This window comes from Haplochromis burtoni, unplaced genomic scaffold (genome assembly GCF_018398535.1).
Source record: "Haplochromis burtoni strain Fernald_Lab_line unplaced genomic scaffold, NCSU_Asbu1 Contig_8, whole genome shotgun sequence".
NCBI classification, from domain to species: domain Eukaryota; kingdom Metazoa; phylum Chordata; class Actinopteri; order Cichliformes; family Cichlidae; genus Haplochromis; species Haplochromis burtoni.
The window spans coordinates 4,440,503-4,465,268 of NW_024582369.1; the positions used below are offsets into that span (position 1 = coordinate 4,440,503).

A 24,766-nucleotide genomic window follows, 5' to 3' on the forward strand; every position below is an offset into this window, starting at 1 on the left:
TCGCTTAACTTGTTCACAATTAACATAGCTGCCGCTTTAAATTACCGATTTGGCACTGCTGTTTTTGCTTCTCCAGGAGAACCACCACCTTCCTGCTTTCTTGGGCATCTTCTCCTTCATGATGTTCTCCACTGCAGCCTGAAGCAGACCACACACACACACACACACACACACACACACACACACCAAGCAACCACAACACAAAGCCATAAAGACACACTACATCGAGCTCATTCACTGCACAACACACACACCACACTATCGTATCACGACCAAGCATCTACCACCAAGGCAACCCAATCGAACCATCGAAAGCATTGAAAGACGATCTCTTAAAACTAAATACAGCTCTATAACTACTCTGTTCGTTCTCTTTTTGGCTTATACCGTAAAATCATACAAACATGGCAGCGAATAACCAAGATGTGTGCGTGCTAGTGGCAGGCAAAAAGAGTAAGAAGCAGCGGAGGCGAGCTCTACAGGAGCTACCTCGAAGCTTGGGTTGCGTGGGGAGAGCGGGAGAGGTTCGCTAGTTTGACTGTTCCCCTGGGGTGGTCGGGATCGAAGACTGTCTCAGCGCCGTGTGACAGCCGAGGGCGGAGGCTGCGGGTAGGGTGAGAGCAGGTTGTTGTCTATAGACCCGAGTGTTTTCTGTGGCTCAGTGGAGAAGCAAGAGGACGTGGCGAGGATTGGCTGTGGTCAGACCACAGGGCTGCATGGGGTGTGGTAGTACGTCAGGTCTGTCGGTGCGGCTTTCTGGCTCGTTTCGGGGCGAGGCCTACAGCTCTGACACAAGCAGAGGTGTTAGTCTTCCCTGGAATGGAGGCAGGCAGGAAGCCTACCTGGGAATGAACTTGCTTGCTCGGTGTCGTAGGAGCGAGGGGATTCGAGTGGACGAAAGAGGGTGGACGGCCAGGCCGAATGAGGGAAAAAATACACCAACGAAATAGAGAAGATGTGATAAGCTTGTGTAACTTCTATAGAGTCTGGAGGGGTGTTGAGAAAACCAAAACCTATATACATCTACTACGTAGGGCATGTAGCGTTCAGATATGCTCAGGCACTAGCTGGAGTAAGCTTAACCGGTATGGTTTTTTGCTAAAACCTTTCTTCAGGCCATAAAGTCCAGTGACACTGTTAAATATTATAGGGCAGAGAGGTACATAACGGACTGTAATCGGAGGAGTGGAGTTAATAGAGAGATAGATCTGATGAATTAACAAGGAGAGAACAACATTTCAGGCTATGAGCAAAAGATCTTGTGAGAGATTACATTTTGGACTTACACAGAGTGATGTAATGTTGTTATCTGCTCTTGTTTCTCAGTGGGTTGACATAGCTTCATTGTCAGATGAGCGAAAAAAGACTAGTAACACGTATGAGTGATATTCGAGGTTGCACAGCTCAACAATTAGAGCGCTTATGTTATGTAAGGGTGCAGTACCGGGATCATCGAGGGAATACTTCGCCTGTAAACTCCAACTCCATGCACTTACTGATCGCGTATAATACCAATCTGATAGCCAAGCGTCTATGCGAATCAATTTACTTACCCTTTGGGCATAGCTGGTCTGGAGAAGGCGTTGCCTAGCCCACAGAACCTACCACGCGGCGACTCGCCGTAGTTCAATGCGCCTATATAGCTTAGTTATAACTCGTGGTAAGAGTTACAACAAAAATGATTTCTATGCACCTTCGATGTTGAGAAGTGCTAGGTCTGAGAACACTGATAGCTTGTCAGCACAGGCATTTTTTTAGCTTTCATCCTCGGCAATATGTAGTTTGTCGCTCTATGTATCTCGCTTGCTGATTTTGGCTCGCCATAGTGCGCGTATGGAACCCATCAGTGACTATCTCATTCAAGTTCCATACTCTCAGAGATGATCCTTGTTATCTTGAGACGCAATTGATTCTCCCCCACTAACACATTGGATCCTAGCAATGATGGATCGGTCGGTGTTCTGCTGTGGCAACTGCTCAAAAATGGGCACACGGGTCTTTCTTAAAGAAGTAGCTCTGCTAAAAAGGAAGGGAGAAAGAGCAACTTCCCACACTTTGATACTGTAACCCGATGAGCGTGTGAGAGAAGACACAGTGAGTCTAAGGATCGTTGCATCTTGCGGGAGTACCTAGTCAGTCACTGTGAATCGATGACCTTTCGTGATCGTCCCTGGTGGTACGATTTGAAGCTCCCGCCCGAACGAAAACATTTGGCCATAAATCTTGATGCAGCAGGCTCGAGGAATGAGAGTATCGCCCAGTAACTGTACTGACGCCGACTGTCTCGGTAGCACAGAGCGTCTCCGTGTAGCAGAGTTAAAGGGCTGAGGAGAAACTGACTGGTGCTGTGGGAGGCGAACGTGATCACGATGATACTCCTCACTATGATCTGCAATCGATGAGTAGTTTCGACTGCAAAACATAAGACAAAGATGGAAATACTTTGATGGAGTATAAGGAAAACCTGACTCACAAGATACCTCCTGATCCAGTTCTGCTCAACTAGTTTCAGAGTATAGTACTAAATCTGTATGAATACTCTTCATCTGATCTATCATCTGGCGAGAGAATGTTGTGCTGTCCTACAGAATACCTCTATGGAACATAACACGCTCTCAGGTGCCGAGCTAATCTCTTTACAAAAGACAGGCCTTGCTAACTAGATTTGTGTCACGGACTAGGATGAGAAGATCTCATCCAGATCACGCAGTGTGGCGTCCGACTCCTTTCTTATCACTGCAAAATGATGCCTATTACACACTTCATCTTATCTAGCACTCTTCGTATATTTTATCGCCTCCAACTATGATAGAATTGGGTTAAATCCGCGAGCAAACAATCATTTCGTTCCTCTCAGCTAGTTCCATCTTCTCGCTCGTCTCTCGCTCGCCTTCTCTCTCATGATCTCGCAAGCTTCCTCTCTAGCTCGCTCTCTCCTCCCCAGTTTATCTTTTGCAATACGAGAACTGCCAGTTCGCTACTTCCACCACAAGTTTCCTTGCGAGTGGTAATTGCTAGTACCGACTTTCATATATTTGGCATACAACCTGACTCAAATTACTATGGAAGCACCATTGCAAGTTAGTGTCCATGATGAAGCTAGCTATCTTGGGCTAGTGTGAAGCTGCAGACTTCATACGACGGCCTACCAGCGGGCATGCAGGTATAGAAGGAGCTCACGTTGGTGAATCGAATCGCATTCTCTTCATAGATCTGCACTTTTTGTCTTTTTTACGCGTGATGTAGTTTATGGCTTCTGCTCTTGTGGACGCAAGATGATCATGTTGCTCTCTCCTTGTCGAGCCACCTCTAGTAACGACATGCGTCTTCCCCATACAGCGCTCCCCCCTGTCTGCTAAGACTTGCGCTCCCGTATACGTTATCTTTTCGCGACGTGCTATGCTCCATAAGAAGATTCACTGCACTCTCCGATTTCCTGCTATTGTTTGCGCACCTCTGATGTCTGTCTTGCCGAACATGCGACCTCCGAGTCGCAGTACAGCAGTCCGCTGCCATGCGACTGCTAGATTGCCGACAGAGACGATATGCACACAAGAAACAGGATGGTATTTTCGCCGATGCCAGAATCACGATCTGAGGCATGGTCAGGAGATCTCCGGTAACTATCGCATGCAAGTAAACGATGGTAGGCGGTGCAAGCTTTGATGGTTGCCGACTGGAGGACACTTCACTTCGTCGTTCCACAAGCAACAGAGACTCTTCTTCAAAGGAAAAAGGGTCAACCTTTGAAACAAGGTCCCCACGAGCATTTAATCATGGACGGCGGATACGCCTGCACCCACGCCAAACTATCATGGCACGCCTAGCACTCCGGCACGAAATAGTTTGCCAAGCCGCACCTCCGAAGAACCACTCAGGCGTAAATCTATTCTTAAATTCACCACGGAGTTTCTAGGTAGCTTTCTTTGATACCATGCACGGACACCGCCCGGCACTAGCGGGTAGATACGGGAGCAAAAACTGAGTGGAGGGTGGACTTAGTTACGCAAAGACAGAGATGGCTACGAGTGGGAAAGAAGCATGATGATATGTGGAAGGACAGATGGCTACAAGAGTGGAGAAGAAGATGATGATTATGAGCTGAAGAAATAACAACACTGCAGATTAGGGTATCAGGATTAAGGCTTTCCTACCATGGCGGCCTGAGGCAGCTCTCCCCACGCCCAGTGCATTTCTGGATTCTGATTGTCTGTGTTTGACGGTTTGCCAATTAGCTCAGAATCACTCTTGGGAGATGTGGGGCGAGAGTTTCCAGGAACCACTCCTCTCCCCTCCTTTTTTTATTTGTTTTTTAGTAACTTTATTTTTTTTTATTTTTTCTTATATTTTTTTTCTGATTGTCTGTGTTTGACGGTTTGCCAATTAGCTCAGAATCACTCTTGGGAGATGTGGGGCGAGAGTTTCCAGGACTAAAGGAGAAAGAGGTTATAGCATTTCCACATTTATTTCATGGATTTATAGCATTTACTGTAGGTGTGAAAGAATTTTGTGTGAGTTGAGCACCTCTGAATGGGACTCCACTCCCCATCTGAACGAGTGTACATGCCAGCCTGTTTGAAAGAACTGTTGGTCGAACCAACTGTGTTCTCATCTCTAGAGACATCCCGAGATGAAGACCTGGAGTATAATCACAAAGACGAGTTAGTCAGGGTTTTCTTTACTCTCTCTTACACTGTCAGGTGATCATCCTCATCTTCTGCATGGGTATTTAATTAGTCCTTCACCATTTCCCTTCACTCCTCACGGCCAGCTCTTACCTGTTGCTCTCTATTTCTGCCACTTCATCCGAGCTGATGTCTATGGGGAACATGTCTTCGTCCGCGGAGTAGTCTCCACTTTCCTCTCTCCTCAGGCTGTCCGCCCGAGCCTTCCTCCTCCTTTTCCTCCTTTTCTTCATCATCACGTTACTGTTCTCGCCATTGCTTGCCACGGAGCACAGATTCTGTATGGGTGTCCCGGAGATCTTCCCCATCAAAACAGGTCCATCTGATAGGATAGGAGAGGTGGCCAGGTAGGAGGGAACCACTTCCTGTTAAGACAGGAAACAGGAGTGAAACAATGCCGAGCAGACAAAGAGCCTGAACGTTACACCAAAAACTACCCACATGAGGGAATCTGTTTGGATTTACTGTCAAAGCTTTAGGTCTGCACTGAAATTGGGTGCTGTAGGAGTGTTGCTGACTCCCCTACTGTTCACACTTTGGTTTTTGTAACGCAGTGATAGTGCAACCTGCACAGCTATTATCTCCTGCTTTGACATGAAGCTATGTCAACCACTGAGAAACAAAAGATGACAACACTCTGCATAAAAGTAGATTATAACCATTGCAATAAATCCCCCACTCCATAGTTAGTGTATCGCATGACTTTGGCCTGAGACATAGGTTTGCAATTAACTGCCAAACTGCAAAAAACTCCACAGAGGAAAGGGTTTGCCAAAGCAGAAGCAGACTCTGTTTCTCAGTTCTGGTCACTTTTATGATCCCTCCTTCTAGGAAAAGAAAAGAGTTTTCCAGGAGGTCTCCTGCTGTCCATCCAGGGGAACATAAATATGTGTGTGCAGACTTAGGGGAAAAACAGAAAGCGAAGACAAACTGACGTATAACACCATGATTTGTGGTCTGACAACAATGCCTCACGTTTTGCTTCCCTGAGCCAAGAAAATGGGTTCAGAGAAACAACGCTCCTCCCCTAGTTGCTCGTTCAAGCCTGAGAATTTGACACCACCCAGGGGAAAATAAATCAGACACTTCCCTCGTTACAGCCAGCCCCAAGCTTCAGTACTTTAGAGCTTGTTTTTATCTTTTTCTGCATGCATCCTCACGTGCATACAAAGCCAAAAAGAGAAAGAAAGAGAAAGAAGATGAGAGTACATGCAACCAGGCTCTTTAAAGCTGCAACAGAACCTCGCAAAACCAAAATAAAATTAAACACTGACTTTCCAAAAAACTGAGGAAAAACGGCTTTCCATGAAGTTTTGTAAACATAAAAAGTAGAAATGTAGGTCAGACTAGAGGAATTCTGACATATCTTTAACTCGCCAAGCTCTGAGCATTTCTCTAATACTTAAGCCAGTTTCACAAATACTGCAATACCGCAAACATTTAAATTTCCAAAAGCATATTTATCCAGTTTCCGATTTATCCTCATGCTCCCAGTGTTTGACATACTTCCAGGTCATAAAGCCTTGGTGAGTAAATTCTGCGTTCTCAACTCTTGCTCGCTGATAAACAAAGGCAGTCTGTTTTTAAAAAAAGGAAAGGGGAGAAATTCCTGGGTGCTGTGCCAACTCTGCACACAGTGCGACTTTGTTCAAACTACTATCATTCCGAGTAGGAAAAAGAAAGTTTGGATAACACTTTTCAGTTGCAAATGGGGAGTGTGTGAGCGCAGGGTGTAAATAAAGTGTTATCATTTGAATCTTGGTTTTATCCAGTTTGCATCATTTATTTACCCTGTAGCGAATAAAATGTAAATGGCCTGTATTGTACAGCGCTTTACTAGTCCCTAAGGACCCCAAAGCGCTTTACACATCCAGTCATCCACCCATTCACACACTGGTGATGAAGCTACATTGTAGCCACAGCCACCCTGGGGCGCACTGACAGAGGCGAGGCTGCCGGACACTGGCGCCACCGGGCCCTCTGACCACCACCAGTAGGCAACGGGTGAAGTGTCTTGCCCAAGGACACAACGACCGAGACTGTCCAAGCCGGGGCTCGAACCGGCAACCTTCCGATTACAAGGCGAACTCCCAACTCTTGAGCCACGATCGCCAAATGTACTGCCTTTTATATGGCTACAAATATAACAGTCTTTTAGCGTTTTTTTATATAAAGTTCTTCACTGCTGTGTCATTTTCTCACCTGTTCATTTAAGCAGTTCCACATGAGATCAGATGATTTGGCCAAATTAGTTAATCAAAATATAATTACATGCAGACAGCATTATGCTTCGCGGAAACGCTCCCAATCGTTACCTGATCATTTTCTGTTTCTTGCACAAAAAACGCCTCGCCGTTCTCTCCGAGCTTCATGTGGAGATCTACTGGTTCTCCATTGATTTCCATGTCCACCTAAAAGCAAAAGGGTGAGAGCTGAACAAACTAGAACATTAAACTTTTCCTCTAAAGATGCCCTTGTTGTTGTTGTTGTTGTTTTTTTATCTTCTCACCACTTTCTCTCGGGACCGTAGGACCCCCAGCTTGCCAAAGCGCACGTGGAATGGCGAGCACTGCAGGGAGCCATCGGGCTGTCTCACAACAATGACGTCGATGCAGCCAGAGAGGGTGGCGGGATTGAGGCCTCGGTACAGCTCTTTGACCTGGACAAACACCTGGCCCGCCAACTGGCCCACGAAATTCATGGTTTGACGGGTCTGGGGGAAGTGAATGGATTAAAATGACTTGCGTAAGTCACCTCTTCCTGAACTCGGTCAACTTTCAAAAGTGGACGCGCTTATGAGTGGGCATCTACCGTAGCAATCTTCAGCCCGTGAATCAAAGCACTGGTGACATAACTCTCACCCCGCTGGAAATAGGGCGAGCTATTCCAACACTCTGAGGTAAAATAAGCTTTCTGTATGGATAAGAGATGAAGAAGGAGTTGAAGCTGTTTCCTGATCTGTAATTACAAACTGTACAAAGAACCTGTTACCACTTTTGACCTTACTGTCTCTCTTACATCTTACATCCCCTCGGGCCTCATACTGTGAGTCTGTAAAGCCTTACAACTGTTTTCCATTCACACATCAAAGGTCAAAGGACAGACTAAGTTAGACCAGACTGTCAAGTCATGTGTATATAATGTAATACAGTAAATATAGCATGAACTCAATGCATAAAACCCCCATCCACCCCCTTATGTATTTTTTTTAAGCCCATTTGAGTCAAACAACCTTTCAACACCAACAGGATTTAGAGTTCCCCTTAAAAAACAAATGTAAATAGAAACATTTTATAAATAGTTCAGCTTCCATTTCTAGCCCCGCGCTGGTGAAAATTGGAACATATTTAGCGTCTTATATTTGGCCGTAAGCAGGCTACAGAGGGTAAAGACTGACTACTATTACGATTTGTATAGCTTCTTGTAACAGACAGGATGAGAGTGCTGGAGGTGGTGATCCAGGGAAAGATGGCCTTAAATATGTTGGAAAAATGCCAACATATCCTACCCTTTGAGGACATGTGAACAAGAGACGAGGCCTTGTCTGAAGAACAGAGACACCGACTGTTAAATCTTATAAAAGATCTCTTCTAAATTACCTTTGCTGTATTAAATTATTAACTGAATTTTCCACCGGGGCATTGTGTTACGACACTGTTGACTTTCAAGCAGAGGACTTTTAGTGCAAAATACTGTTACACAGTACAGTGCAGCCTAATCTAAAAATAGATGTCTTGTGTTTGTTCCTCTTTTTGTTTCATCTCAGTGTCTCTGAACACTAGCAAAATACTCGGGCTGGGTTTCAGAAAAAGAGCTCCTCTATCTAAAGAAGACCTTTTATGCACTTTTTCAGCGCCACATTTGTATCCTTTAGAATAGCTTAGTATTATTCACAGTTGAAAAGAATCCTTATTTATCATAAACTGAGCCTTTATAAAGCCTGAGCATCCACCACTGGAACAGTGTATATATGACAGGAAACATGGAAGAAAGTAATAGATCCACTCTTTGTATTAATTAATTAATTAATTTATTTTTAGAATTATAGTGTGGATGCTATTCATTAATGTAATTAGCACTACTCTCTGGTACATTACTGTTTACTATTCAACTTAATCTCATTTTTATTATATTTGTTTGGGTTTTTTTTTTTTTAATCACCGTTGTGTGCAAATTTTTTCATAGTATAAGGCTCACAGTATATGCCTGTGGCACATCCTGCTCTGTGACCAAATAATTTCCCCAGTGGGATCAATAAAGGATCCATCCTTCCATCCACTTGTGTTTAGCTGTGGTATGTTCATTTGGAAGAGTCTGGCTGAACAGCTTAGCAGATAATTTGTTCAGTCCCACATCAATACACAGAAACACACAGTACAAGATGCAATCTATTCCTGATTATGTAAGAAAATAAAACCTTCTACATGTAAGGAAATTCCTTTACTTAAAATTTTAAATAAAAAACACGTGATGTGACAAATCAGCTTCCATAACGCATGTTTAAACACCTAAAAGTGTAATAAGGTCTAATCGATATGGTAAACAGCTGACTCATATACCTCCTTACAGTGTTGGCAAACGGGAATTTTTTGTGATTGAATGAAAAAAGCTTAATGAGCGTAAAGACAGATAAAAGACACACAAGTGGCCAGCGTGGTTATAACAGACATCTACAGAGTAAATAAAGACAGTTTATCATCGGTTTAATCTCAGAGTCAGGTGCAGTCAAATATACATAAACAATCCAAAACATACCTGTTTGAGCTGAGGGGCTGCCTTTTAACCAACACACGGGAGACGAGCGTTTCATCAACCGGGAATAATAAAACAACGAAACATTTTAAAAGACCTCCTGTTCCTCGATACAGGTGATGTCTGATGCCCGGATGCAGCTCCTGGGAGCATGGAGCAAAAACGCTACCGTTTAAGTTAAAGCGTTGACTCTCTCTAAGCGAGTCTGTTCCTCTCACTCAGGAGTCCTGTCACTGCATGACGTCACTTACAAAAAAAAACAAACCGGCCCGTTAGTTGGCCAATCAGCGTCGAGCTGTTGAGTTGCCAAGAAGAAAGAAAAAATCGATTCAGTTGCCACAGTGGCAACAAAATTACCCTCTTTCTTACTTTGTCGGAGCTCTTCTGTGCCTAGAGAGTGACTTTATGCTCTTTCGTGACCGTTTACATCCAGTCGCATTAAACTTGTAAACCTGATAACAAAAAAAATAAATCTATAGCAAGACATCTCACTTTACTTAAGTCTTTGGCAGCGGGAAGCAGTGGAAGCTTCGTAAGCGTTTAAAGTCACCAGTCTGTCAGCCAGGTCTGATGCTGTGAGGTGATCTTTCTAGCCAATCACAGCTCTGCCTCGTAGCACATGCCATGTTTGCTTACAGCTCCAGTGAGACTGTGCGAAGAGGATGTGGTCGGCTCGTGGTTAGTGAGATTAGGACACTAAACATAAGCAAAAATAGGTATTTAATGTAGAAAGATGCAAACGCTGAGTTTGCAAAGACTAACATACTCGAGAAGGAAACAAAGTCATGAAGTAAATGCACCAATTTCATTTTCTAATAAAAAAAAAGCGGCTCTACTCTCATTAATGGTACAATTACATTACTGCCAAAACCACTCTGTCTGTATCTCTGTGCCTCAGAGCCCAAAATCCTGACAGCAGACTGCTTCTCCCCTCATGCTCCAGGACAAATACTGGACGGGGTTACACGCTACAAAAGCCTCACGTGCAGCTCTTCTGCAACCAAACCAAGCTCAGCCTGTGTGTCTGGGAAAATGTGTCTCTGAGTGAACACGATCTAATTGTTTTTCCAGACTGTGAGGCAGAAAGGGGAAGAGTATGTGTCTTCTAGTAGTTTTTCCATCACAAACTTAAAATGAGCGTTATTGTTTTAGGTTTGCACTTTCGTAACCATCCTTTTTCAAATTCTGACAGTTGGTGTCAGGAAATATATGGCGCTCTTAGTCATTTTTTTCCTCAATGCAAATTTCAAATGGAAGCAATGCAAATATTTTTAGCCAGGATGCTTTTAATCTCGCTTTTGCAGAATTTAAGTTTACTTTATTACACTCTATGGTCATCTTTACTCACTGGCCACTTTATTCATTGTTAGCACCTCGTTTTGCCTTCAGGGGTGCCTTAATTCTTCATGGTACAGATTCAAAAACTTTCTGGAAACATTTTGCACCACACAGCTGCTGCAAATCCGTGACGTGAACCTCCCGTTCCACTACATCCAAAAGGTGCTCTGTTGGATTGAGATCTGGTGGCTATGGAGACTATTTGAGTACAGTGAACTCATTGTCATGTTGAAGAAACCAGTTTGAGATCATCTGAGCTTTGAGCCATGTCACATTATCCTGCTGGAAGCAGCCATCAGTAGATGGGTACACTGTAGTCCTAAAGTGTTAGACATAGGAACACTAGCTGTAGTGTTTAAACACAGTTCAGTTTCCTGTTCTTAGCTGCAGAACTAGCACCTGGTGTGGCCTTCTGCTGCTGTAGCCCACCTCCATCAAGGTTTTATGTGTTGAGCATTTAGAGATTCTCTTTGGTTGTAATGAGTCATCAGCACAGTTATAGTTGCCTTCCTATCAGCTCAAAGCAACCTGGCCATTCTCCTCAGACCTGAAACATCAATAGGAGACTTTCACCCAGAGAACTGGCCTCAATTAATGTTTGTTCACTTCCAGACCATTCTCTGTAAACCCTACTAATGGTTATATGGAAAAATCCCACTCGATCATCAGTTTCTAAAATGCTCAGACCAGCGTGTCTGGCACTTAAATCAGATGCTCAGTTTGAACTTTGGTGGGTGATCCTCACCATGTTTACATACCTAAATGGATTGTGTTGCTGCCACGTGATCACATTTAAGCAACAAGCCTTTTAAGCAGGTGTACCTAAAAAGGGGTCAAAACAACTTATCAGTGTAAAACATGTTATGCTTACACTGTTACACTGAACGCCAAAACACTTTCGCTTTGTTTTTTTACATAAACTATTTTAAATATCTGCAGTAAACACCCTGTCCTTTAAACACTCAATGTTACACATACCGATGTATATCTGTACCATCGGTAAGCCTATCCCAGAGTGCCTACGTAAACAGGCGGGACACACATTATGTCGGTGACAAACGCTGGCGTCACTGGACCCTCCGAGGATACATGAGCCACATAGCTGCCGACATGTTTCCAAGAACACGTTGTTTTGCCAGGCAAACTCAGCCAGCGTTGTACACTTTTAAAAAAGCACATGATATCAGTTTAATTTTCAACATGAATGGTCAGAGACGTGACCTGTGTCAGGCTACAAGAAACCTGCTGACATGTGACAGTCTCACTTGCCTACTCGGCTGAAGAAAAACATCAGCTTCAAATTTCTACTTGGTGGATTTACACTGTTGTAATAGACCTCAACTGGTGAACATAACAGTAAGCTATCCTCTCCAACATACAGAGCTGTAGCCCAGAACACTGGTCAGACAGCAGAGGAGGAACTGTAAGGTTGAGTGAATGTAATTAGGGCAGGAGGACTAACGGATGGATGGAGGGAGTAATAAAATAAGACGGGGAGAGAACAAAGGAGAAAACAACATTTAGCTTGAGAGCAAAAGTTTGGAAGACATTTGTTACACAATGTAAATTTTGTCTGCAGTAGCAAAAACTGAACACAGTGAGGTTTGAGGTCCACAGACTCCACATTAGGCCTTATGTTATGTAAAGTGGTGCAGTACCGGGATCAGTCAGAAGGGGGAATACTTCTCATGTAATCCAACCCAACTTACTGAGTCCTAAATATCTGTGCAGCGTCTGCAATCAACTCTTACCTTTGGCAGAGGCTTCTGAAAGGCTTGCATAGCCAGCACAAGCGGAGCTGCAGTGTTCCAATTATAGTACCTGTGGGAGATAACAAAATGTATTTTTAGCCCTTCCATAAATGCAGCAAAACACATGTTTTTCAGCCAATTTTAGCTCATTAGGCCAAAGAGTTGTGCTAACGCTGCTGTTTTTGCCCGCAGTGTGTGACACATGAATCCATTCAGTACACTCGAATGTCTTACTTTGAGCCAATTTTCACCACTAAGTTGGGGTCGTCGATGATAGAGGGGTTCTCTGTGAACTGCTGATAGGACACGGTCTTCTTATAAAATTGCTCTGTAAAAGGAAGGGAGAAGAAAAAACCCCACACGTTACTTATTCCCCATGCTTACAACACAGTGTCTAAAGTGCATCTTGGAGTCGTGTCATGTCACGTGATCGTTTACCTTTCGTGATCTCCCTGTTGTCATTGAGCCCCCCACACAAAGAGATGGCAATTGATGGCAGGTCAGACATGGGATCGCAGTAACTGTCTACTCCACTGTCTCCTCCAGAGCTTACAGACTGAGGAGACTGACTGGTGCTGTGGAGGCCCGGATCCGAGATGCTCCTCACTGTTGCACCAGTGTCACTGCAAAAAAGAAAAAGAGGAGATACTTTTGATAAGAATCTCGCTGATCATTCTGCACAGTTCAGAAATACAACTGTATGAAACTTTTCTTAACATGAAAGCGTGTGTGATGTCCAAATACCTCTTAGGAAAATAAAGGGCTGCCACTTCCGGTTCAAGCTCAGTGATGTCGTCCAGATAAATTCCATCAGAACCAAGATGGCGACTCCTTTTATCTGCAAAAGAGCAAATTCATTTTCAGCCTCTTCGATTTTTCCCCCCTGACTGATTTATCCAGAAGCAAATCATTTGCCAGCTTGATCTCTGTGAGAGGGTCTATGGATGGATTATTATGAGGCTGTAAGCTTCCTTGTAGTACCAGATCCGTTCACCTGGCCCCTGTTTATCTTTGCAATCATATGCAGCGATTCAGACACAGTTTTGGCTGTAAATCCATCTTATGTTGCATCTTATCTTATACTACGGAGAGCAACTGATTGAGTTTGAGCAATTTGCAGTGTGAAGCTGCAGCTTCTCGACGTAACACAGTGCATTAAATGATACGTGGGGAAACCTTTTTAAGGTTTACCTTTTTTCTTTGACGGAGAGTCTGCTTTGCCTTGTGGACGAAGTGAAGTGTCCTCCATGTCGGCCACCATACGAGCTGCCACGCCTCCCACTGTTGTAACTTGCATCGCCGAAGTTACCGTTTGAGACTCCATCCCAATGGATTCTGCATCGACCATTTCCTCTGTGTGCATCGTCTCTGTCGGCATCAGCAGTCGCAGTGCTGGTATTTCCGAGCAGGGTCCGCACTGTTCCGAAGACACCTCAGGCGTAATCACACGGAAGTGCGTGCTTTCAGACACCGGGATAGATACGGGGCAAACTGGTGGAGGGCTGGACTTCAGTGGAAGGACAGATGGCTACAAGAGTGGAGAAGAAGATGATGATATGAGCTGAAGAAATAACAACACTGCAGATTAGGGTATCAGGATTAAGGCTTTCCTACCATGGCGGCCTGAGGCAGCTCTCCCCACGCCCAGTGCATTTCTGGATTCTGATTGTCTGTGTTTGACGGTTTGCCAATTAGCTCAGAATCACTCTTGGGAGATGTGGGGCGAGAGTTTCCAGGACTAAAGGAGAAAGAGGTTATAGCATTTCCACATTTATTTCATGGATTTATAGCATTTACTGTAGGTGTGAAAGAATTTTGTGTGAGTTGAGCACCTCTGAATGGGACTCCACTCCCCATCTGAACGAGTGTACATGCCAGCCTGTTTGAAAGAACTGTTGGTCGAACCAACTGTGTTCTCATCTCTAGAGACATCCCGAGATGAAGACCTGGAGTATAATCACAAAGACGAGTTAGTCAGGGTTTTCTTTACTCTCTCTTACACTGTCAGGTGATCATCCTCATCTTCTGCATGGGTATTTAATTAGTCCTTCACCATTTCCCTTCACTCCTCACGGCCAGCTCTTACCTGTTGCTCTCTATTTCTGCCACTTCATCCGAGCTGATGTCTATGGGGAACATGTCTTCGTCCGCGGAGTAGTCTCCACTTTCCTCTCTCCTCAGGCTGTCCGCCCGAGCCTTCCTCCTCCTTTTCCTCCTTTTCTTCATCATCACGTTACTGTTCTCGCCATTGCTTGCCACGGAGCACAGATTCTGTATGGGTGTCCCGGAGATCTTCCCCATCAAAACAGGTCCATCTGATAGGATAGGAGAGGTGGCCAGGTAGGAGGGAACCACTTCCTGTTAAGACAGGAAACAGGAGTGAAACAATGCCGAGCAGACAAAGAGCCTGAACGTTACACCAAAAACTACCCACATGAGGGAATCTGTTTGGATTTACTGTCAAAGCTTTAGGTCTGCACTGAAATTGGGTGCTGTAGGAGTGTTGCTGACTCCCCTACTGTTCACACTTTGGTTTTTGTAACGCAGTGATAGTGCAACCTGCACAGCTATTATCTCCTGCTTTGACATGAAGCTATGTCAACCACTGAGAAACAAAAGATGACAACACTCTGCATAAAAGTAGATTATAATCATTGCAATAAATCCCCCACTCCATAGTTAGTGTATTGCATGACTTTGGTCTGAGACATAGGTTTGCAATTAACTGCCAAACTGCAAAAACCTCCACAGAGGAAAGGGTTTGCCAAAGCAGAAGCAGACTCTGTTTCTCAGTTCTGGTCACTTTTATGATCCCTCCTTCTAGGAAAAGAAAAGAGTTTTCCAGGAGGTCTCCTGCTGTCCATCCAGGGGAACATAAATATGTGTGTGCAGACTTAGGGGAAAAACAGAAAGCGAAGACAAACTGACGTATAACACCATGATTTGTGGTCTGACAACAATGCCTCACGTTTTGCTTCCCTGAGCCAAGAAAATGGGTTCAGAGAAACAACGCTCCTCCCCTAGTTGCTCGTTCAAGCCTGAGAATTTGACACCACCCAGGGGAAAATAAATCAGACACTTCCCTCGTTACAGCCAGCCCCAAGCTTCAGTACTTTAGAGCTTGTTTTTATCTTTTTCTGCATGCATCCTCACGTGCATACAAAGCCAAAAAGAGAAAGAAAGAGAAAGAAGATGAGAGTACATGCAACCAGGCTCTTTAAAGCTGCAACAGAACCTCGCAAAACCAAAATAAAATTAAACACTGACTTTCCAAAAAACTGAGGAAAAACGGCTTTCCATGAAGTTTTGTAAACATAAAAAGTAGAAATGTAGGTCAGACTAGAGGAATTCTGACATATCTTTAACTCGCCAAGCTCTGAGCATTTCTCTAATACTTAAGCCAGTTTCACAAATACTGCAATACCGCAAACATTTAAATTTCCAAAAGCATATTTATCCAGTTTCCGATTTATCCTCATGCTCCCAGTGTTTGACATACTTCCAGGTCATAAAGCCTTGGTGAGTAAATTCTGCGTTCTCAGCTCTTGCTCGCTGATAAACAAAGGCAGTCTGTTTTTAAAAAAAGGAAAGGGGAGAAATTCCTGGGTGCTGTGCCAACTCTGCACACAGTGCGACTTTGTTCAAACTACTATCATTCCGAGTAGGAAAAAGAAAGTTTGGATAACACTTTTCAGTTGCAAATGGGGAGTGTGTGAGCGCAGGGTGTAAATAAAGTGTTATCATTTGAATCTTGGTTTTATTTGAATCAAAAAGGCCACATAAAGGCGGAAATGGTAAATGGCCTGTATTTGTATAGCGCTTTTACTAGTCCCTAAGGACCCCAAAGCGCTTTACACATCCAGTCATCCACCCATTCACACACGGGTGATGGCAAGCTACACTGTAGCCACAGCCACCCTGGGGCGCACTGACAGAGGCGAGGCTGCCGGACACTGGCGCCACCGGCCCTCTGACCACCACCAGTAGGCAACAGGTGAAGCGTCTTGCCCAAGGACACAACGACCGAGACTGTCCAAGCCGGGGCTCGAACCAGCAACCTTCCGATTACAAGGCGAACTCCCAACTCTTGAGCCACGATCGAAATGTACTGCCTTTTATATGGCTACAAATATAACAGTCTTTTAGCGTTTTTTTATATAAAGTTCTTCACTGCTGTGTCATTTTCTCACCTGTTCATTTAAGCAGTTCCACATGAGATCAGATGATTTGGCCAAATTAGTTAATCAAAATATAATTACATGCAGACAGCATTATGCTTCGCGGAAACGCTCCCAATCGTTACCTGATCATTTTCTGTTTCTTGCACAAAAAACGCCTCGCCGTTCTCTCCGAGCTTCATGTGGAGATCTACTGGTTCTCCATTGATTTCCATGTCCACCTAAAAGCAAAAGGGTGAGAGCTGAACAAACTAGAACATTAAACTTTTCCTCTAAAGATGCCCTTGTTGTTGTTGTTGTTTTTTTTTTTTATCTTCTCACCACTTTCTCTCGGGACCGTAGGACCCCCAGCTTGCCAAAGCGCACGTGGAATGGCGAGCACTGCAGGGAGCCATCGGGCTGTCTCACAACAATGACGTCGATGCAGCCAGAGAGGGTGGCGGGATTGAGGCCTCGGTACAGCTCTTTGACCTGGACAAACACCTGGCCCGCCAACTGGCCCACGAAATTCATGGTTTGACGGGTCTGGGGGAAGTGAATGGATTAAAATGACTTGCGTAAGTCACCTCTTCCTGAACTCGGTCAACTTTCAAAAGTGGACGCGCTTATGAGTGGGCATCTACCGTAGCAATCTTCAGCCCGTGAATCAAAGCACTGGTGACATAACTCTCACCCCGCTGGAAATAGGGCGAGCTATTCCAACACTCTGAGGTAAAATAAGCTTTCTGTATGGATAAGAGATGAAGAAGGAGTTGAAGCTGTTTCCTGATCTGTAATTACAAACTGTACAAAGAACCTGTTACCACTTTTGACCTTACTGTCTCTCTTACATCTTACATCCCCTCGGGCCTCATACTGTGAGTCTGTAAAGCCTTACAACTGTTTTCCATTCACACATCAAAGGTCAAAGGACAGACTAAGTTAGACCAGACTGTCAAGTCATGTGTATATAATGTAATACAGTAAATATAGCATGAACTCAATGCATAAAACCCCCATCCACCCCCTTATGTATTTTTTTTAAGCCCATTTGAGTCAAACAACCTTTCAACACCAACAGGATTTAGAGTTCCCCTTAAAAAACAAATGTAAATAGAAACATTTTATAAATAGTTCAGCTTCCATTTCTAGCCCCGCGCTGGTGAAAATTGGAACATATTTAGCGTCTTATATTTGGCCGTAAGCAGGCTACAGAGGGTAAAGACTGACTACTATTACGATTTGTATAGCTTCTTGTAACAGACAGGATGAGAGTGCTGGAGGTGGTGATCCAGGGAAAGATGGCCTTAAATATGTTGGAAAAATGCCAACATATCCTACCCCTTGAGGACATGTGAACAAGAGACGAGGCCTTGTCTGAAGAACAGAGACACCGACTGTTAAATCTTATAAAAGATCTCTTCTAAATTACCTTTGCTGTATTAAATTATTAACTGAATTTTCCACCGGGGCATTGTGTTACGACACTGTTGACTTTCAAGCAGAGGACTTTTAGTGCAAAATACTGTTACACAGTACAGTGCAGCCTAATCTAAAAATAGATGTCTTGTGTTTGTTCCTCTTTTTGTTTCATCTCAGTGTCTCTGAACACTAGCAAAATACTCGGGCTGGGTTTCAGAAAAAGAGCTCCTCCATCTAAAGAAGACCTTTTATGCACTTTTTCAGCGCCACATTTGTATCCTTTAGAATAGCTTAGTATTATTCACAGTTGAAAAGAATCCTTATTTATCTTAAACTGAGCCTTTATAAAGCCTGAGCATCCACCACTGGAACAGTGTATATATGACAGGAAACATGGAAGAAAGTAATAGATCCACTCTTTGTATTAATTAATTAATTAATTTATTTTTAGAATTATAGTGTGGATGCTATTCATTAATGTAATTAGCACTACTCTCTGGTACATTACTGTTTACTATTCAACTTAATCTCATTTTTATTATATTTGTTTGGGGTTTTTTTTTTTTTTAATCACCGTTGTGTGCAAATTTTTTCATAGTATAAGGCTCACAGTATATGCCTGTGGCACATCCTGCTCTGTGACCAAATAATTTCCCCAGTGGGATCAATAAAGGATCCATCCTTCCATCCACTTGTGTTTAGCTGTGGTATGTTCATTTGGAAGAGTCTGGCTGAACAGCTTAGCAGATAATTTGTTCAGTCCCACATCAATACACAGAAACACACAGTACAAGATGCAATCTATTCCTGATTATGTAAGAAAATAAAACCTTCTACATGTAAGGAAATTCCTTTATTTAAAATTTTAAATAAAAAACACGTGATGTGACAAATCAGCTTCCATAACGCATGTTTAAACACCTAAAAGTGTAATAAGGTCTAATCGATATGGTAAACAGCTGACTCATATACCTCCTGACAGGGCAAACGGGAATTTTTTGTGATGAATGAAAAAAGCTTAATGAGCGTAAAGACAGATAAAAGACACACAAGTGGCCAGCGTGGTTATAACAGACATCTACAGAGTAAATAAAGACAGTTTATCATCGGTTTAATCTCAGAGTCAGGTGCAGTCAAATATACATAAACAATCCAAAACATACCTGTTTGAGCTGAGGGGCTGCCTTTTAACCAACACACGGGAGACGAGCGTTTCATCAACCGGGAATAATAAAACAACGAAACATTTTAAAAGACCTCCTGTTCCTCGATACAGGTGATGTCTGATGCCCGGATGCAGCTCCTGGGAGCATGGAGCAAAAACGCTACCGTTTAAGTTAAAGCGTTGACTCTCTCTAAGCGAGTCTGTTCCTCTCACTCAGGAGTCCTGTCACTGCATGACGTCACTTACAAAAAAAAACAAACCGGCCCGTTAGTTGGCCAATCAGCGTCGAGCTGTTGAGTTGCCAAGAAGAAAGAAAAAATCGATTCAGTTGCCACAGTGGCAACAAAATTACCCTCTTTCTTACTTTGTCGGAGCTCTTCTGTGCCTAGAGAGTGACTTTATGCTCTTTCGTGACCGTTTACATCCAGTCGCATTAAACTTGTAAACCTGATAACAAAAAAAATAAATCTATAGCAAGACATCTCACTTTACTTAAGTCTTTGGCAGCGGGAAGCAGTGGAAGCTTCGTAAGCGTTTAAAGTCACCAGTCTGTCAGCCAGGTCTGATGCTGTGAGGTGATCTTTCTAGCCAATCACAGCTCTGCCTCGTAGCACATGCCATGTTTGCTTACAGCGCGAGACCCTCCAGTGAGACTGTGCGAAGAGGATGTGGTCGGCTCGTGGTTAGTGAGATTAGGACACTAAACATAAGCAAAAATAGGTATTTAATGTAGAAAGATGCAAACGCTGAGTTTGCAAAGACTAACATACTCGAGAAGGAAACAAAGTCATGAAGTAAATGCACCAATTTCATTTCTAATAAAAAAAAAGCGGCTCTACTCTCATTAATGGTACAATTACATTACTGCCAAAACCACTCTGTCTGTATCTCTGTGCCTCAGAGCCCAAAATCCTGACAGCAGACTGCTTCTCCCCTCATGCTCCAGGACAAATACTGGACGGGGTTACACGCTACAAAAGCCTCACGTGCAGCTCTTCTGCAACCAAACCAAGCTCAGCCTGTGTGTCTGGGAAAATGTGTCTCTGAGTGAACACGATCTAATTGTTTTTCCAGACTGTGAGGCAGAAAGGGGAAGAGTATGTGTCTTCATAGTAGTTTTCCATCACAACTTAAAATGAGCGTTTATTGTTTTAGGTTTGCACTTTCGCAACCATCCTTTTTCAAATTCTGACAGTTGGTGTCAGGAAATATATGGCGCTCTTAGTCATTTTTTTCCTCAATGCAAATTTCAAATGGAAGCAATGCAAATATTTTTAGCCAGGATGCTTTTAATCTCGCTTTTGCAGAATTTAAGTTTACTTTATTACACTCTATGGTCATCTTTACTCACTGGCCACTTTATTCATTGTTAGCACCTCGTTTTGCCTTCAGGGGTGCCTTAATTCTTCATGGTACAGATTCAAAAACTTTCTGGAAACATTTTGCACCACACAGCTGCTGCAAATCTGTGACGTGAACCTCCCGTTCCACTACATCCAAAAGGTGCTCTGTTGGATTGAGATCTGGTGGCTATGGAGACTATTTGAGTACAGTGAACTCATTGTCATGTTGAAGAAACCAGTTTGAGATCATCTGAGCTTTGAGCCATGTCACATTATCCTGCTGGAAGCAGCCATCAGTAGATGGGTACACTGTAGTCCTAAAGTGTTAGACATAGGAACACTAGCTGTAGTGTTTAAACACAGTTCAGTTTCCTGTTCTTAGCTGCAGAACTAGCACCTGGTGTGGCCTTCTGCTGCTGTAGCCCACCTCCATCAAGGTTTTATGTGTTGAGCATTTAGAGATTCTCTTTGGTTGTAATGAGTGATCAGCACAGTTATAGTTGCCTTCCTATCAGCTCAAAGCAACCTGGCCATTCTCCTCAGACCTGAAACATCAATAGGAGACTTTCACCCAGAGAACTGGCCTCAATTAATGTTTGTTCACTTCCAGACCATTCTCTGTAAACCCTACTAATGGTTATATGGAAAAATCCCACTCGATCATCAGTTTCTAAAATGCTCAGACCAGCGTGTCTGGCACTTAAATCAGATGCTCAGTTTGAACTTTGGTGGGTGATCCTCACCATGTTTACATACCTAAATGGATTGTGTTGCTGCCACGTGATCACATTTAAGCAACAAGCCTTTTAAGCAGGTGTACCTAAAAAGGGGTCAAAACAACTTATCAGTGTAAAACATGTTATGCTTACACTGTTACACTGAACGCCAAAACACTTTCGCTTTGTTTTTTTACATAAACTATTTTAAATATCTGCAGTAAACACCCTGTCCTTTAAACACTCAATGTTACACATACCGATGTATATCTGTACCATCGGTAAGCCTATCCCAGAGTGCCTACGTAAACAGGCGGGACACACATTATGTCGGTGACAAACGCTGGCGTCACTGGACCCTCCGAGGATACATGAGCCACATAGCTGCCGACATGTTTCCAAGAACACGTTGTTTTGCCAGGCAAACTCAGCCAGCGTTGTACACTTTTAAAAAAGCACATGATATCAGTTTAATTTTCAACATGAATGGTCAGAGACGTGACCTGTGTCAGGCTACAAGAAACCTGCTGACATGTGACAGTCTCACTTGCCTACTCGGCTGAAGAAAAACATCAGCTTCAAATTTCTACTTGGTGCATTTACACTGTTGTAATAGACCTCAACTGGTGAACATGTAAGCTGTTCTTGTTCTTTTAGGACAGCCCCGCTAAGGGGAAATCATTTTTGCTTTTGTGTTCTCACACCCTGTGAGGCCAAGAGGAAGTGATGACTTGTGAGATGTCAGTTCACTGCCTTCCTAAGCAGTGGTCACATACTGTACTTACAATGTAAGGGTGTAATAGTACACTGTCCATTCTGCAGACAACGTGCTACATTTAACATTTAACATTTAAATGAATTACTGATTTACAGGTAAAATGTTTGCTTGTCCTGTCATAGATCTGGTCATGCACTTTAATACATACAAAAAATGCAGCGAAAGGTGCTTGACAGTCATTTTTTACAAATGACTCCACCATAAACCGGACTTACTCAACACAGTTTGCCTCAGGTATTACTAATTCTTGTTAAACGACATTTTAATTGAGTCAGTTGTTAAAATAATATAGGTTTCTGATTGGCTGAGGCGATTCTGGCCTGAGGATCATGAGACAGAGGCTGAAAAGACTAAACTCTGACTCAGAGACTAAAAGGAAAAATAATGAGCTTTTCCAGGGCTTATGGTTGCAGATTGTTTTTAAAAAGTCATTTAAGTTAACTGTAAGATGTCAAACAAATACGGAAAAACAAAAAGGAAAACATCTGCTGTCTTTCGGTGTTGTGGATGCATTTGTGAATATAGTTGATAACAACTGCTGTAGGGTATCTCGTAACTTTTACTTGACCTAATGAGTCTGAGCCCGTCATCTTCAGTTTCAGTGGTAACGTCTAGTCTTACACTGGTGGATTATGGAAAAATACAACCCCGCTCTCCCTGCTTCTACTCAGAGAACCTACTGCATGACTTTGAAAGGTTGTCGTGACTATTTTATTCATGTTCACATTGCACAAATGCTGAAACACACAAACGGGTATAACTTGCTTTAAGCGTTATTCATGCTTTTGTGTTTTTTTTCCACACATGCAGATGATTTTCTTTTTTCTTAAATCGCTTTACCCAGCTCCAGGTGGTGTCAGTGGCATAGTTCTGAGCAGCCTCATCTAACTCGTCTCCATCTTCTGCTGATATCATGATTCCATAGTGTGTTTAATCCCAGCGGCAGATGTTTGGTCTTTGCCACCTCTCGATAGATATGAGTCTGGTCTGCTCAAGAACTTGTATCCTTACTCTCTCCGCGCATGTCAAGTGTCTGACTGTTGAGTGCAAGTGAACAGCGTCTTACTAAATTTACCCAGGCCCCCTGGTTGGAAACCTGAGCTGGGTCTGGAGTGGTCATCATGCACCAGACCCTTTGATTTCTTAGGCATTTGATGAGGGGGACACCTGCTAAAATTGCATTTTAGTGGAACTGGGCATCTTCCCTTTAGACATGATCACACAAGAATGACACAATAAGCTGCACTGGCACAGAGATCTACCTAATAAGACATGCCTGACTGTACCTTTTAATATGTAAATGTCTCATTAGTTCAGACTGTGCCACCTGTTGTGGGTGTTGATCCTTTGTTGACAGTATAGTGTTGTTGCATCACGTTGAGACAAGACCACCTGTTGCATTGGGTGAAATCCAAGACTCCCAAGTACCCAGTGACTCTTCCAGTGATTACTGTAATTAATATTAGACTATTATACACAGTGTGTTTGAACTGATGACCTTTGTTAGTCTAAGGGGTGGGGATGGGGGGGCTCCTTAGTCTAAAACACTGTTTGGTGGGTGTTATGTGTCAAAGTGACATTCACACGAGTGCCAAGGATTCCCAGCAGCACATTTATTTTAAAGAGATGAAATGTATTCATAAAGTATTTGCTATATTAGAAGAGTAGAGTTTGCTACTCACTTCACAGAAATGTGCAAACCAGACTCATCATAACAAAAGTTGGAGAACTGAGTGCAGAACTGAGGAAGGGTACAAAGGTCATTCAGTGTCAGCTCATCAAATGTCTCTCACCTGACCATGTGAGATTTTCTTGAAAAGTGACACTACAGCTAGATAAAAAGAGTTGTTTCTTTCATATTAAAGCTTTAATGTCTATTAAACATGTAAGGTCGTTCCCCTTCACTCTGGACCTAACAGCCTCCACGCTAATGTTAGCATCTCTGTGCTTGTGCTGCTAGATTTTCAGTCCTTTCCGGTGTCGTGCCAAAGTAGGTATCCCCGACAGAATTTGTTTCCCCTGCGTAGGGAGCACACGCTGGACTGTCCAAATCACGGACAAACAGTATCCCACATTGTTGATTTTTAGTTTACAAACACTTCTTATTATGACGCATTACTCCTGAAACTTTGGAGGATTTAGCTCTTTATATAGTAAAGTTACAGGAGAATAAAAATAGTTATCAGCCAAAATGTTAATGGTTTATTAAAATAATCCCATCTGATACCACGTGAGCAATAAATATATAATTTTCTGTTGTAACCTTCAAACTGAATGGTAATGTAACGATACTAATTTTTCACTTTTTCACAAAATGAAAACATCAGTACTTCCTGAGTGCTCCCAGCACAGGGGAAACAAATTCTGTCGGGGATACCTACTTTGGCACGACAAAGGCACAAAGCTGGAGTTATTCTGTGTCTTTGCTGCACAGCTGCCTCTTCTTCTTTCATTCTCTCCCCCTCCCTCTCCCGTTTCTACTTCAATCATGAAAACTGATCAATGATCAGCTGATCGGCTTTTCTCTCTTGTTTGTTTATCGCTCACTTTGCGCCGAAAGAGGAAACCAGCGGATGTCGCGCTAAACAACAGCAGCACGTTTAAGCTTGATCAGCTGTTGTTAGAATTTATTTAATATTAATTTCTAGTATCAGCTGAT

The 24,766-nt window shown here is 43.2% G+C and overlaps 1 protein-coding gene across 6 annotated transcripts in view; it reads right to left on the bottom strand.

Moving 5' to 3' along the window:
- lpin1b (lipin 1b) overlaps positions 1–23,137 on the bottom strand; it is a 25,622-nt gene extending 2,485 nt beyond the window's left edge. Inside the window, exons 1-12 of one of the 6 annotated variants that reach the window (XM_042226887.1) lie at positions 22,948–23,137; positions 17,026–17,229; positions 16,830–16,925; positions 14,613–14,884; positions 14,359–14,472; positions 14,141–14,264; positions 13,718–14,054; positions 13,271–13,364; positions 12,965–13,149; positions 12,761–12,854; positions 12,527–12,596; positions 46–138 (exon numbers count right to left, since the gene is read on the bottom strand). In XM_042226887.1, coding sequence (XP_042082821.1) covers positions 46–138; positions 12,527–12,596; positions 12,761–12,854; positions 12,965–13,149; positions 13,271–13,364; positions 13,718–14,054; positions 14,141–14,264; positions 14,359–14,472; positions 14,613–14,884; positions 16,830–16,925; positions 17,026–17,229; positions 22,948–23,022 — 1,758 coding nt within the window. In that variant the 5' untranslated portion in view covers positions 23,023–23,137. Of the gene's footprint in view, positions 1–45; positions 139–12,526; positions 12,597–12,760; positions 12,855–12,964; positions 13,150–13,270; positions 13,365–13,717; positions 14,055–14,140; positions 14,265–14,358; positions 14,473–14,612; positions 14,885–16,829; positions 16,926–17,025; positions 20,728–22,947 lie in introns of those variants that run through there. The other 5 variants (XM_042226891.1, XM_042226894.1, XM_042226898.1 and 2 more) reach the window with 5 other exon arrangements.
- Positions 23,138–24,766: the final 1,629 nt, after the last annotated feature.